The 13898-nt window shown below is 35.6% G+C and overlaps 1 protein-coding gene across 1 annotated transcript in view; it reads right to left on the bottom strand.

Moving 5' to 3' along the window:
* The window catches only part of LOC129047416 (POTE ankyrin domain family member A-like), a 117824-nt gene that overhangs the window by 72784 nt on the left and 31142 nt on the right, over positions 1 to 13898 (bottom strand). Inside the window, exons 10-13 of the mRNA XM_063714854.1 lie at positions 10166 to 10227; positions 3673 to 3712; positions 3263 to 3324; positions 907 to 1000 (exon numbers count right to left, since the gene is read on the bottom strand). Coding sequence (XP_063570924.1) covers positions 10186 to 10227 — 42 coding nt within the window. The 3' untranslated portion in view covers positions 907 to 1000; positions 3263 to 3324; positions 3673 to 3712; positions 10166 to 10185. The remainder of the gene's footprint in view (positions 1 to 906; positions 1001 to 3262; positions 3325 to 3672; positions 3713 to 10165; positions 10228 to 13898) is intronic.

Consider the following 13898-nt stretch of genomic DNA (forward strand, 5'->3'; position numbering starts at 1 on the left):
GTTTTTTGAGACTGAGTCTTGCTCTGTCACCCAGGGTGGAGTACAGTGGCACAATCTTGGCTCACTGCAACCTCTGCCTCCTGGGTTCAAATGATTCTCATGCCTCAGCCTTCCAAGTACCTGGGATTACAGGTGCCTGCCACCATGCCCAGCTATTTTTTGTATTTTTAGTAAAAGAGACAGTGTTTCACCTTGTTGGCCAGGCTGGTCTCGAACTCCTGACCGCAAGTGATCTGCCTGCCTCAGCCTCCCAGTGCTGGGATTACAGGCATGAGCCATCGCACCCAGCCTAAATTAACAACATTTTATGACGTTAAATTATAGACATGTGTGGCTGACCATATATACTTATGTTCATCTATGGTAGATGCAGAGCTCTGCATGATCGGGAACCTGGATCCTTAATGCTGTCAAAATGGTGAGGAAGGCAGCAAAAGAAGAAAACTTTTGTGCCCCTTCCCTGACAAGTTTTGGTACTGGAAGCTCACCTTATATTGTTTCTGCCTTTTTAATACCCCACACTTTCTTTTTCTGAAAAATTATTTCATTTTACCACCTTCTATAATATACATTTGCTTCTTTTCCCTTCACTCTTTTCCCTTTACTCCCTGTACTCTCTGCCTGCCTCATTCAACATTTCCTCTTTTACTCCTTTTCTCTTTCTTCTTTCCTTACTTTCCTTAGGTTTTACAGCTTCTTGAAATGAAACTAATAATTCAGCTCCTTTATTAGTACTCTCAATTTGTTGCTGACATCTAATAAGATATATAACTTAACATTTCACCTCTCTTTTTTCTTACTATGCACTTAATAGGTGATTTTCTTCAGCTATTGGAATATATCAGTGATGATGTTTTAAAACAAATATTCTGTAAATGACTTTTTTAAATGAAATATGGTTTTTACCTCTTAGCTGTTCATTTAGTGTAATTTTTCCTTTCTGTTCTGCAGCCCCAGAAAATTCACCAACATACTTCTGTGAAAGATTCTCAGAGATACTCTGTTCAAATTAATATCAACAAAGAGTTACAATTAAAAGATAATACAAGTTCCACAAAAAATTTCTAATAACTTTCTTGAAACAATTGAATTTCCTATTTTAAAAGACTAAAAAATAAGACAAGCATATATTGAAAACTAAAACATTTCAATAGAGAACCTCATATATGCTCACTAGGTCAAGCTTATTTTTTATCTTTATATGGCTACTGACTCTGTAAACCAAGCATGGAAGGCCAAAGTAAACACATTCACAGTCACGTATTAGCTTACGTGCATATTTCAGCAAAAAAAAAAACAAAACAAAACCTTACTTCAAAATACCTCACTCTACTTTGCATTCCCCACCAAAAGTAAGAAGACATTTAAAAAACACAATACACTTACTATAATATTTACAGCATTAAACATTCAAAATTTTTCTAACTATAGAATTTTTAGTGTTAAGATAGCATGACAGGAAACTTCAGCATATGCCACGTTTAGTATAAACAGAACATTATAGAAGCTGCTTCATTTAGGCACACAAGGAGTTGGAAAAATCTAAATAGTTCTTGGTAAAAAATATTTACTGACAGAAAAAATGCTTGAATAAAATGACAAAGTAGTAGTAAACACTTCCTTAGATTGTGTTTAAATAAAAGGAAGCAAATAGTAGCAATAGTAAGCAACTCTTTCCCAAATAAGAAATCACCTCAAAAATATAGTAAGCCTTAATTTTGAGAAAGGAAGAGTAAGACCATTTATTTATGAATCATCAAAAATCCACCAGGCACTTATTTGCATATTTTCTTTCCTAAACATTATAATAAAAATGATTATAATGATGGTTACCCCACTTCCTGGTCATTCTATGATGTAAGAATAAAATAATGAACAGATATGATCCATTTTTCTCTCTGTCCAGAATGTCCTTTTCCTAGGCTTTCACATGGCTGGCTCTTTCTCACTTTTTAGTTGATAGATTACATTTCACACGCATAAAGATCTTCTCTGACTACAGAATTTCACTCCCACTCCCATCCTAACTACAAACTGCTTCAATAACATCTAACCTAAAATTCTGTTTTCCTTACAGAAAGCATGTATAGTAACTTACAAGTGTTAGCTGTTTGCTTGTTTTTCTCTTAGTACTATAGCATAAGCTCTCATCTTGAATATTCAGTGTCTAACTGCCTAGCACATAGTTGGTACTCAAAAACAGAAAGGTATTCAATCTCAAAAGATTTTAAAATCTCTTGGGAATATCTCAAGTGCTAAATCACTCTATTGCTGTATAATATCTCTAGCCATAGTCTGTTGAAACTTAAAATACCCCAAATTAGAAATCCACCTGTGCATTCTAACTTTCCCATTGCTTCTTGACACTGCTGCCAATTTACTGTCCTTCAGGTTCACACAAAACATCTCCAATATTTATTAAGTCACTGAATACCACTGGGACCATTTTATCTCACATTTGTACACACATTTGCTCATTACACGTACCTAAAGGGTACATTCTGGTATTGTTTTTATGAAGGCGGTAACTTATGTTCACATAGGTTAAATAATTTTTTTTACAAGAATCCACTGATACTAAGAAAAAGAACAAGGACAGTAAACATGTTTTGACCTCAACTTGGTGCTGGTAGCAAAATGCAGCAGCTGCTTCTATCTAAGAGCTCGAGCCTTTCCCACGTCTTTCCATGGGTGTCACCTTAGAATGTCATCATTTGCCACAAAGGTACCCAATGTGTTCTATTTTTAAAAAAGATTTCTACTTATTAAAACAACATTAAACCAAATTGTTGTTATTATAGCCCAAAGTATTTACTATTCTCCATGCTTTTCTTTCTCCTGAAATATTCCTTGCAGATCTATACTGGATAATCCAAATGTATTAATGCTTTTAATTCCCAGGCATTACCTGTTCAAGTTCCAAGTTGTGAAAAACTACAGTCCAAACTGTTTTTCTCTGAATCTCATTAGAACTTTTACACATCCAGATATACCATACAGTCATACATGTGGCCCTACACTGACCTGGAATAATTCTTTAGTTTTTAGGTAAACTTAACTTCATAACCCAAATTGATTCCTTCTGACTTTTAAGCCTTTTTTTTTTTTTCACTGTACTACTCTGCCTTTTTAAATGAACCCTGCAAATTAGAAGAATTCTACTATGAGGCGAGGAAGTACAGTCAAAGCAACCTCTTTTATGATTTAACATCACAAAATGGTTTTATTTTTTAAAATAACAACAAAAAAAAACAGAGAATACCTCAGAATCCAAAAGTGATTCTATATTGCCCTCTTGTCCTGATTCTGATGAGGACAGTGCATCTGTAAAATGTTATAAAATGTTATTCACAGATACATTCATAAGAGAACATTTATCACTCTGAATTTCAAATACATATGGAATGCTATATCCATTCATCAATATTTCAATAAAATAAAAGAGCAAAAAAGAAATTCAGAGGGTTGAAGTAGATTTATGAAAAAGAAGTTGGCCCTATGAAGAAAGGCATGAAAAAAATCTAGAAGAAATGGATTTTATATTTGAGTCTACATATTTAAGCAAGTTTTTTACAATAGCATTTAAACATTAAAAAATTATCAGAGATATTCAGTAAATTAAACTGTTACTATTTGTGTGCTGTCATGGAGTGCATTCAATAATATCAGTACCACTTTGTCTTTTTCCATTTGCTGGCTTAGCTGCTCCATCCTATTAAAAACAAAGCAAAAAAAAAAAAAAAACTTAAGAAAATGTATTTACTCACTCCCCCACTCAGTCAACCAGTTAAGACAATAAACATTCACTGTGTCTATCAAATCATAGGCAATATCCTGGGAAAAGCTGAAAATAGATATAAAAGACAGATTCTGCCTTATATTTAAGTGAAAGTAAAAATATATAAAAAACAAACAGAAAAGTCTAATTCACTAGCAATAAAAGAGAAGTGAATAAAGTACAGTAAGGGCACAAAAGGGACAACAGTCGGTTCTGCCTGAGAAGTTGAAAAACTACTGTGAAGATAGGCCCTATTTTGAAAGGGAGACAAAATACAGACTGAGGGTATGAAGGTTCCTAAACACGGTAGCATGAGCAAAAATAAACTAAAAGGCTTCTGCACAGCAAAAAAAAAATAATAATAATAATCAGCAGAGTAAACAGACAACCTACAGAGTGGGAGAAAATCTTCACAAACTACGAATCCAATGAAGGACTAATATCCAGCATCTACAAGGAACTCAAACAAAGCAGCAAGAAAAAAATCAAATAATCCCATCAAAAAGTGGGCAAAGGAGAGGAATACACATTTCTCCAAAGAAGATATACAAATGGCCAACAAACAAATGAAAAAATGCTCAACATCACTATCAGGAAAATGCAAATCAAAACCACAATGCGATGCTACCTTACTCCTGCAAGAATGGCCATAATTTAAAAATTAAAAAAAAAAAATAGATGTTGAAATCAATGTGGTGAAAAGAGAACATCTTTACACTTCTCCTGGTAATGTAAACTGATAGAATCACCATGGAAAACAGCATGGAGAGTCTTTACTGTACTAAAAGTAGATCTACCATTTTATCCAGCAATTCCACTACTGGGTATCTACCCAGAGAAAAAGAACTCATTATGTTAAAAAGACACTTGCACACACGTTTATAGCAGCACAACTCACAATTGCAAAGATACAGAACCAGCCCAAATACCCATCAATCAATAAGTAGATAAAGAAAATGTGGCACATATATACCATGGAATAATACTCATCCATAAAAAGGAATGAAATAATGGTATTCACAGTAACCTGGATGGAGTTGGAGACCATTATTTTAAGTGAAGTAACCCAGAAATGGAAAACCAAACATCCCTGTGTTCTCACTCAGAAGTGGGAGCTAAGCTATGAGGACTCAAAGCATAATAATAACACAATGGACTTTGAAACTCAGGAGAAAGTGGAGGGTGACAGATAAAAGACTACACTCTGGGTACAATGTACACCGCTTGGGTGATGGGTACACCAAAATATCAGAAATCACCACTAAATAATTAATTCATGTAACCAAACGATACCTGTTCCCCCAAAAATAATCGAAATAAAAACTGAAGGAATCTAGCATAAAAATAAAGTTGTGATTATCCAAGTTGATGATTTAAGAAAATGTGGTACATATACACACCATGAAATACTATGCAGCCATACAAAATTATGAGATTATGTATGTTCTTTACAGGAACATGAATGGAGTTAGAGGCCATCATCCTTAGCAAACTAACACAGGAGCAGAAAGTCAAATACCACATGTTCTTACTTGTAAGTCAGAGCTAAATAATGAGAGTAGATGGACACACAGAGGGGAACAGCTGACACTGGAATGTACTGTGGGTAGGAAGAAGGAAAGGATCAGGAAAAATAATTAATGATTATTAGGTTTAATATCTGGGTGATAATATGTAAAACAAGCCCCTGTGACACTAGTTTTCCTCTATATCTAACCTGCACATGTACCCTCTAAACTTAAAATAAAAGTTTCTAAAACAGAACAGTTTTCAAATACATCTATAATTATCAAGCAAGCCCCAAGACAAAATAATCAAGTACAGTATGATTCATGGAGAAACAGACATAAAAGAGACTTTTGTCTATAGTATCACCTAGATAATACTGTTCAGTATTTACAATCAGTGTTCTGTAAATATTGCTGTAATAAAGAGGTTAATTTTATACTATAAAATGATACATTAGTTAAACATGATCAGCTATCACTACCTGAGGAACATTATTACTACGGAGAGAGAAAAATTTTAAAAGAAATGTTCCATCGACTTTCCACTTGGACAAAGAATTAGTAATTGGAATTCTACAGAGTGACGTGTGGCTTGAAAAGATAGATTTGCTAGAACATGAGTTGGGGCTCAAAAAAGTTTAAATTTTTTAATCAAAAATTCTAAACTTAGAGTTGAAAGATACTAGAAAATATACTGTAACCATCTTTTCTATTGATTGCATATTTCTAGTTCATTTCCTTCTTATTTATGACATATTTTTACAACATAACACATCTGAATTTATACATCCTAAACATTAAAAGGCTATATCAGATTAAGCCATATTTTAGAAATGCAATAGATTTAATTATTGGGTAAGTTATGCATATTATGTTACCTGTAATACTCCACTATATAAAAATCCATTTGTCCATTTATGTATTTACATTCAAAATATTATAATAATTGTTACATGCAAGATGTTATTCTAGGTATTCCAGGATACAAACAAATATGTTTTCTAACCTCCAGTAGCTCATACTAATGCAGGAGTGTTTAAATGATTATTTAAATAGTTAAATACAAACACTTCTGAAATTTAAAATTTAAGAATATAATACAAGAATTTTGAGTTGATATTTTCACAAACTACAATACAAAAAACTGAAATTAAAGTCTTACATATGATTATTAAAGAGTCTCTGCTTCTAGAATTGTTATTTTGAGCAAAGTATTTTTATTCAATTAGATGAAGAATTTTGAGTATATTCTTAATGAAATTACTTAGAAAACACAACGGAATACCTTTGTAATACAGATTTTGAGACAGAAAATTTACATTTCTAAAATTCCACATTTTTTTAAATTAAAAAAAGGTCTAATTCTGTTAATCAGCCTGGTCTTTAACTCCTGGGCTCAAGAAATTCTCCCACGTCAGCCTCCTGAGTAGCTGCAGTTGCAGGCGTGTGCCACAATTCCCAACTAAATTTCCATAATTTCTAATATGATTTTATTCTAATGACATAACCAAGGATAGAAACAGAAAATAAAAAAATTCTCTTCTAAAAAGTGTATGGTACCAAAAAAAGGAGGTAAGCAAAATGGCAGAATAAAAGGCTCCATCAATTAATTCCCAACAAGGACACCAATGTAACAACTACCTACAAAAATGAAACACCTTTGTAAGAACTAAAAATCAGGTGAACACTGAAAGCACCTGGTTTTAACTTATTATGACTACAAGAGGCACTGAAGAGGCAGGAAAAACGGTCTTGAATCATCGATGCCAACACTCCCACATCCCCCAGTAGTGATAGCATGGTACAGAGAGAGAATCTGAGCACTTGGGAGAGGGTGAAGCAATTGTGAGACATTGCATTAAACTCAGTGTTGCCCTATTATAGCAAAAAGCAAAACTGGAATAAACTCAGCTGATGCCCACTCACAGAGAGAGCATTTAAACCAGCCCCAGCCAGAGGGGAATCACCCATCTCAGTAACCAGAACTTGAGTTCCCACAAGCCTTGTCACCATCCTGCTAAATTGTTCCGGGGCCCTACATAAACTCGAAAGGCAGTCTAGGCCACAAGGACTACAATTCCCAGGTGGATCCAAGTGCTGAACTGTGCTATAAGCCAGAGGACAATGGGGAGGGAGACAATGGGGAGGGGCATGTGACCTACTGAGACACCAGCCAGGGCAACTGCGAAAGTGCTGGTGCTACTCCTCCTCCAATCCCAGGCTGAACAGCTTGGGGCACCAAAACAGACACCTCCCTTCCGTTTGAGGAGTGGAAAGGAAACAGTGAGTAGACTTTGTCTTATATCTTAAATACCAGCTCAGCCACAACAGAACAGGGCACTGGTCAGAGTCATGAGTCCCCCCTTACAGGCCTTAGTTCTGATATGATGTTTCTGGATGCTCCCTGGGCCACAGGGAACCCACTGACTTGAAGGGAAGAACCCATTCTTGGCAGTATTCGTCGCCTACTAACTGAAGAGCCCATGGACCCTGAATAACCAGCAGTGATACACAGGTATTATGTTGAGGTCTTGGGTGAAACACTGACATTTACTAGCTTCAGGTGAGACAGGATATTTCCAGCTGTAATGGCTAGAAGGAAAGACTCCTTCTGCTTGAGAAAGGCAGAGGGAAAAGTAAAGGGGTCTTTGACTTGCATCTTATGTACCAGCTGGACCACAAGGGCTAGAGCACCAAGCAGGCCCTTGGGGTCCCCAATTCTAGTCCTTGGCTCTTAGACAGCATTTCTGGACCATCCCTGGGCCAGACGGGAGCCCACTCCCCTGAAGGGTGCCAGGCCAGGCAACATTCACCACGAGCTAACTGAAGAGCCCTCAGGCCTTAACAGAACACCAGCAGTAGCCTGGCAGTACTCCCTATGAACTTGTGGTGGCACTAGCCACAAGGCGGGGCTCCTCTGCCATTGGATAAGAGAGGTAAGAGTGGGAAGAACTGCACCTTGTGGTGTGAGTCCCAGCTCAGCCACAGTACAATAGAACACCAAGTAAAATTCTGAGGTTTTTTACTCTAGTCCCTGACTCCCAGATAGCACTTCTGCAAAGATATGGAACCAACCTAAGTGCCCATTAACCAATGAGTGGATAAAGAAAATGTGGTATATAGATCCAATGGAATACTACTCATACATAAAAATGAAGGAAATAATGTCTTTTGCAGCAACTTGAATGGAGCTGGAGGCCATTATTCTAAGTAAAGTTAACTCAGGAAAACCAAATATTGTATGTTCTGTGGGAGCTAAGCTATGAGGATGCAAAGGCATAAGAATAATACAATGGCCTTTGGGGAGTTGGGGAGGAAGGGTGGGAAGGGGTTGGAAGATCAAAGACTACATATTGGGTACAGTGTACACTGCTCAGGTGACGGATGCACTAAAATCTCCAAAATCACCATGAAAGAACTTATCTATGTAACCAAAACCAACCTGTACCCCAAAAACTATTGAAATTAAAAAAAAAAAATTTAAGGAAAATGTCATTTGCAATAACAGGGATTAAACTAGAGATCATTATGTGAAGTCAAATAAACCAGACACAGAAAGACAAATACTGCCCACTTATCTATGGGTGCAAAAAATCAAAACAATTCAATATATTGAGATAGGCAGAATAAGGATGGTTACCAGAGGATGGGAAGTACAGTTGTAGAGTGTAGGGTTGGGGGATGGTTGATGTGCACCAAAAAACCAGAAAGTATAAGGCCCAGGATTTGCTAGCACAACAGGATGACTATAGTAAAAGACAACTTAATTGTACATTTTAAAATAGCTAAAAGAATATAAATGGATTATGTGAAGCACAAAGGATAAATGCTCAAGGTGATGAATACAGTTTATGCTGATGTGATTATTACACATTGCATGTCTGTATCAAAATATCTCAAGTAACTCATAAATATATATACCTACTATGTACTCACAAAAACTAAAATAAAAACATTTTGAAAGTATATGATACCAAAATAATGTGTCCAAGAAAAAAAGAAGTAATACGCTATCTACTGCACAGTTGCAGAAATAAAAAGCACCAGAGAGATTCCATGATTACTATAAGTAACTGTATCCATTAAAGATTTAGTTAATGGTAAGTTTTATAAGTCATGTTACCATAATTGATTGATTGACTGATTGATTGATTTTGAGACGGAGTATCACTCTGATGCCCAGGTTGGAGTGCAGTGGTGCCATCTTGGCTCACTGCAACCTCCACTTCCTGGATTCAAGTGATTCTCCTGCCTCAGCCTCCCAAGTAGCTGGGATTACAGGCACCTGCCACCACATCTAGCTAATTTTTGTATTTTTAGTAGAGACAGGGTTTCACCATGTTGGTCAGGCTGGTCTTGAACTCCTGACCTCAGGTATCTGCCTACCTCAGCCTCCCAAAGTGCAGGGATTACAGGCATGAGCCACTGCACCAGGCCTGTTTGCATGAATTAAAAGTCACAGTAAAAATACTTACCCAAATAAACCTTGGCCACATTTCGTATTTCTTCTATGGTTAGAAAGCTTAGCCTAATAATGTATTTAAAAGCCCATTATTTTCATCTCTACCCCCTCTTAGTATTTACCAATCCTTTTGCTTAAGAATCCAAACTCATTCCTTGTGACTTCCGAGCTCTGTTTTTGAACTGTACTACAATGGCTTCTTAAATGAATTCTGCAAATTAGCAGAATTGTACTATGCAGTAGCAATATACTTAGCCCATAATTGCTTTACTAGTTAGGGGCTGAAAACATTAGAAAATAATTCCTTATAAGCACAAACAGCAGTGAGAAAGCAAAGTCAAAGCAACTTCTTTTACGTTTTAACATCACTCAATGCTTATATTTTAAACTGATAACAACAAAAACAACAGACAATACCTCAGAATCCAAAAGTGATTCTATATCTCTGTCTTGTCCGGATTCTGACGTGGGTGTTGTATCTGTAAAACATTATGAACAAAGAGAGTTATGAGAACATTTACCACCTTGAATTTTAAATGCATATGCAAGGCTGTACACATTCATAAATATTTCAATAAAGTAAAAGTAAGAGCAAAATAGAAATTCAGAGGATTAAAGTAGATTTAGGAAGAAACTGGTAATATGAAGAAAGACAGCAAAAATATTTCAAAGAAATGAATATTGTATTTGAGTCTGACATACTTTAATGTATTTTTATAATAGTATGTAAGCATTAAAAAATTCCCGCAGATATTCACTAACTTATCACTTCTGTTGTTTTTGTCAACAAAAATTAAACTGTCATTATTTGTGTACTCTTGTGGGGCACTTTCAATAACATCAGTATCATTTTGTCTTTGTCCATTTGCTGGCTTAATTGCTCCATCCTATTAAAAACAACAACAACAACAACAACAAACTTCAGGAAACATTGTGTTTATTCACTCTACCACTCAATCATTCAACCAGTAAGACAACAAACATTCACTGTGTCTATCAAATCATAGGCAATATCCTGGGAGAAGCTGAATATGTATATACATGATAGATTCTGCCTTATAGTTGAGTGAGGGCAGAAATATATGAAAACAAGTAAAAACAGAAAAGTTACAATTCACTAGTTCTACAACTGAAGTGAACAAAGTACAGTAAGGGCACAAAAGAGATAACAGTTCTACCTGAGAAGTTCAGGAAATGCTGCAGAGATAGGGACTATTTTGAAAGAGAGAGAAAGTGTAGAGTGAGGACATTAGGGTTCCTATACAGGACAGCATGAGCAAAAAAAAAAAAAGAGGCATGAAATGGCATGGCAAATGAGGGCTACCAAAGTAATGATAAAACTGGAACACAGAGTGAATAAGATAAACAGATAAAATGGGAGAATCAGGCCAAAACATAAAAAATATGTATCCTATGTATCCTGCTACACTGTGAGCTTTCCCCAGGATGTAATAAGGATCCATGCAAAAGTAGATGAGTTACATCATAATAAAAATATGTTAGAAAGGTCACCTTGGCAGCAATGTAAAGTTACATGAACATGGTGACGGGGACAAAACTAGACAAGAGTATTTCAAAATTATGGGTCAGAGAGTGAATTACAATAATAAGATATAAAAATGGTAAGCTTGTGGAAAATATGAAGGTTGGTGAGTGACTGGACTGGTGATTTGAGGGAGGGCTGGAACCCGAAATTTCTCCTGCTTCGACGTTTCAGTGCTACTTACTAGGTGTTATTTATTAGGATAGGAAAACCAGATGACAGTAGGTCACAAGTCAAAAGGGTCAAAATCAGTAGAATTAAATCATGCAAGCCTATAGAGAACTCTGAAATTTTGAAAATGAAAATACAGAAAGTAAATTATGAGATTCAATTTTGCAATTATATATTTCAAAATTTTTTTCAAAAATATAAGATATACTTTTATTAATACATGCAAACATTTATTTCTGGAATATTGTGGTAACATGCACTTAAAATTGAGTGAAAATTTTTAATTTTAAAACATCAATTCAAAATGCTGCCAGAACATTCGTTTTTAAAAATTCTGAAGTTTGAAATTGTAGAGAGAAATGCTTCTGTGATTACAGAATTATGAGGCATTTTTCAGCACTACTATAATGTAAGAGAGAAATGTAAAGCCCTATTTTTAAAATTGTATAGCTTTCTTATTCCCCTGTAAACAACATACTAATAATTCTAATCTCCTATTTACACCATATAGAATGGTAGCTAAAAATTGGAGAAAGGATCTAGTATAAAAAATTAGGCTAAGATTATCCAAGCTGATGATTGAAGTTTTAAAATACATCTATAATTTTCAAGCAGGAACCAAGGAAATATCATCAAGTACAGGAAGGTACATGGAGAAATACAGATATATCATAGAGACCTCTGCTCATAGTATATCCCTAGCAATACTGATCAGTATTTACTCTAAAATTAGTGTTTTGTAAATATTGCTATAATAAAGAGTTTAATTTTATACTATAAAACGATATTTTAAATTAGTTAAACATGATTAGCTACCACTACCTGAAAGCTGGAACATTATTACTACTGAGAGAGAAAAATGGAAAAAGAAATGTTCCACTTGGACAAAGAATTAGTAATTGGAATTCTACAGAGTAATGTATGGCTTGAAAAGGTGGCTAGAACATCAGCTGGGGCTCAAAAAAGTTTAAATTTTTTAATCTAAAATTCTAATCTAAGCTTAGAGTTGAAAGATACTAGAAAATATACTGTAACCATCTTTTCTAGTGATGGCATATTTCTAATTCATTTCCTTCTTATTTATGGCATATGTTTACAATATAACACATCTGAATTTATGCATAGTATACATTAAAAGGAAATATAGGCCGGGCATAGCGGCTCATGCTTATAATCACAGCACATTGGGAGTCTAAGGCGGATAGATCACTTGAAGTCAGGAATTTGAAACCAGCCTGGACAGCATGGGGGGTGCACGCCTGTAATCCCACATACTTAGGAGGTGGAAGCAGGAAAATCACTTGAACTAAGGAGGTGGAGGTGCAGTGAGCCGAGATTGTGCCACCCTGCACTCCAGCCTGAGTGACACAGTGAGACTCCGTCTCAAAAAAAAAACAGGGGAAATACAAATATAAGCCATATTTTAGAAATGTAATAGATTTAATTATTAGTTATGTTATGTATATTATGTTACTTGTAACCCTCCATGTATAGAAGTCCATTTGTCCATGAATTTATTTACATTCCAAAATACTATAAGCTTGTTACAAGCAAGATGTTATTCTAGGTACTCCAGGAAACAAACAAATATGTTTCCTAACCTCCAGTAGCTCATACAAATGCAGGAATTTTTAAATGATTATTTAAATAGCTAAATACAAAAACTTCTGAAATTTAAAATTTAAGTATATAATACAAGGATTTGGAGTTGATATTTTCACAAACTACAATGCAAAAAACTGAAATTAAAGTCTTATTATATGGTTATTAAGAGTCTGCTTCTAGAACTGGTTGTTATATTGGGCAAAATATGTATACTTCATTTAGATGAAGAGTTTTAAGTGTACTCAATGAAATGACTTGGAAAACACAGTGGAATCTCTTTGTAATACAGATTTTGAGAAGAAAATGTACATTTCTAATTTTCCACAATTTTTTTTTAATTAGAGAAAAGGTCTTGCTATGTTGGCCAGCCTGGTCTTTAACTCCTGGGCTCAATAAATTCTCCCACCTCAACCTCAACCTCTCTAATAGCTGGGACTACAGGCATGTGCCACAATACTCAACCAAATTTCCACATTTTTTTTTTTTTGAGACAGAGTCTCACTCTGTCACCAGTCTGGGGTGCAGTGCCATGAGCTCAGTTCACTGCAACCTCCACCTCCTGGGTTCAAGTGATTCTCCTGCCTCAGCCTCTTGAGTAGCTGGGATTACAGACGTGCACCACCACACCTGGCTAGTTTTTGTATTTTTTGTAGACAGGGTTTCAACATGTTGGCCAGGCTGGTGTGATCTTGGCTCACCTCCTGGGCTCAAGCTATCCTCCCACCTCAGCCTCCCAAGTAGCTGGGAATACAGGTGTGTATGTCACCATGCCTGGCTATATTTTGCGAGCTGGGGTCTCATCATGTTGCCCAGGCTGGTCGCAAACTCCTG

Source organism: Pongo abelii, chromosome 14 (assembly GCF_028885655.2).
Source record: "Pongo abelii isolate AG06213 chromosome 14, NHGRI_mPonAbe1-v2.0_pri, whole genome shotgun sequence".
Classification (NCBI taxonomy): domain Eukaryota; kingdom Metazoa; phylum Chordata; class Mammalia; order Primates; family Hominidae; genus Pongo; species Pongo abelii.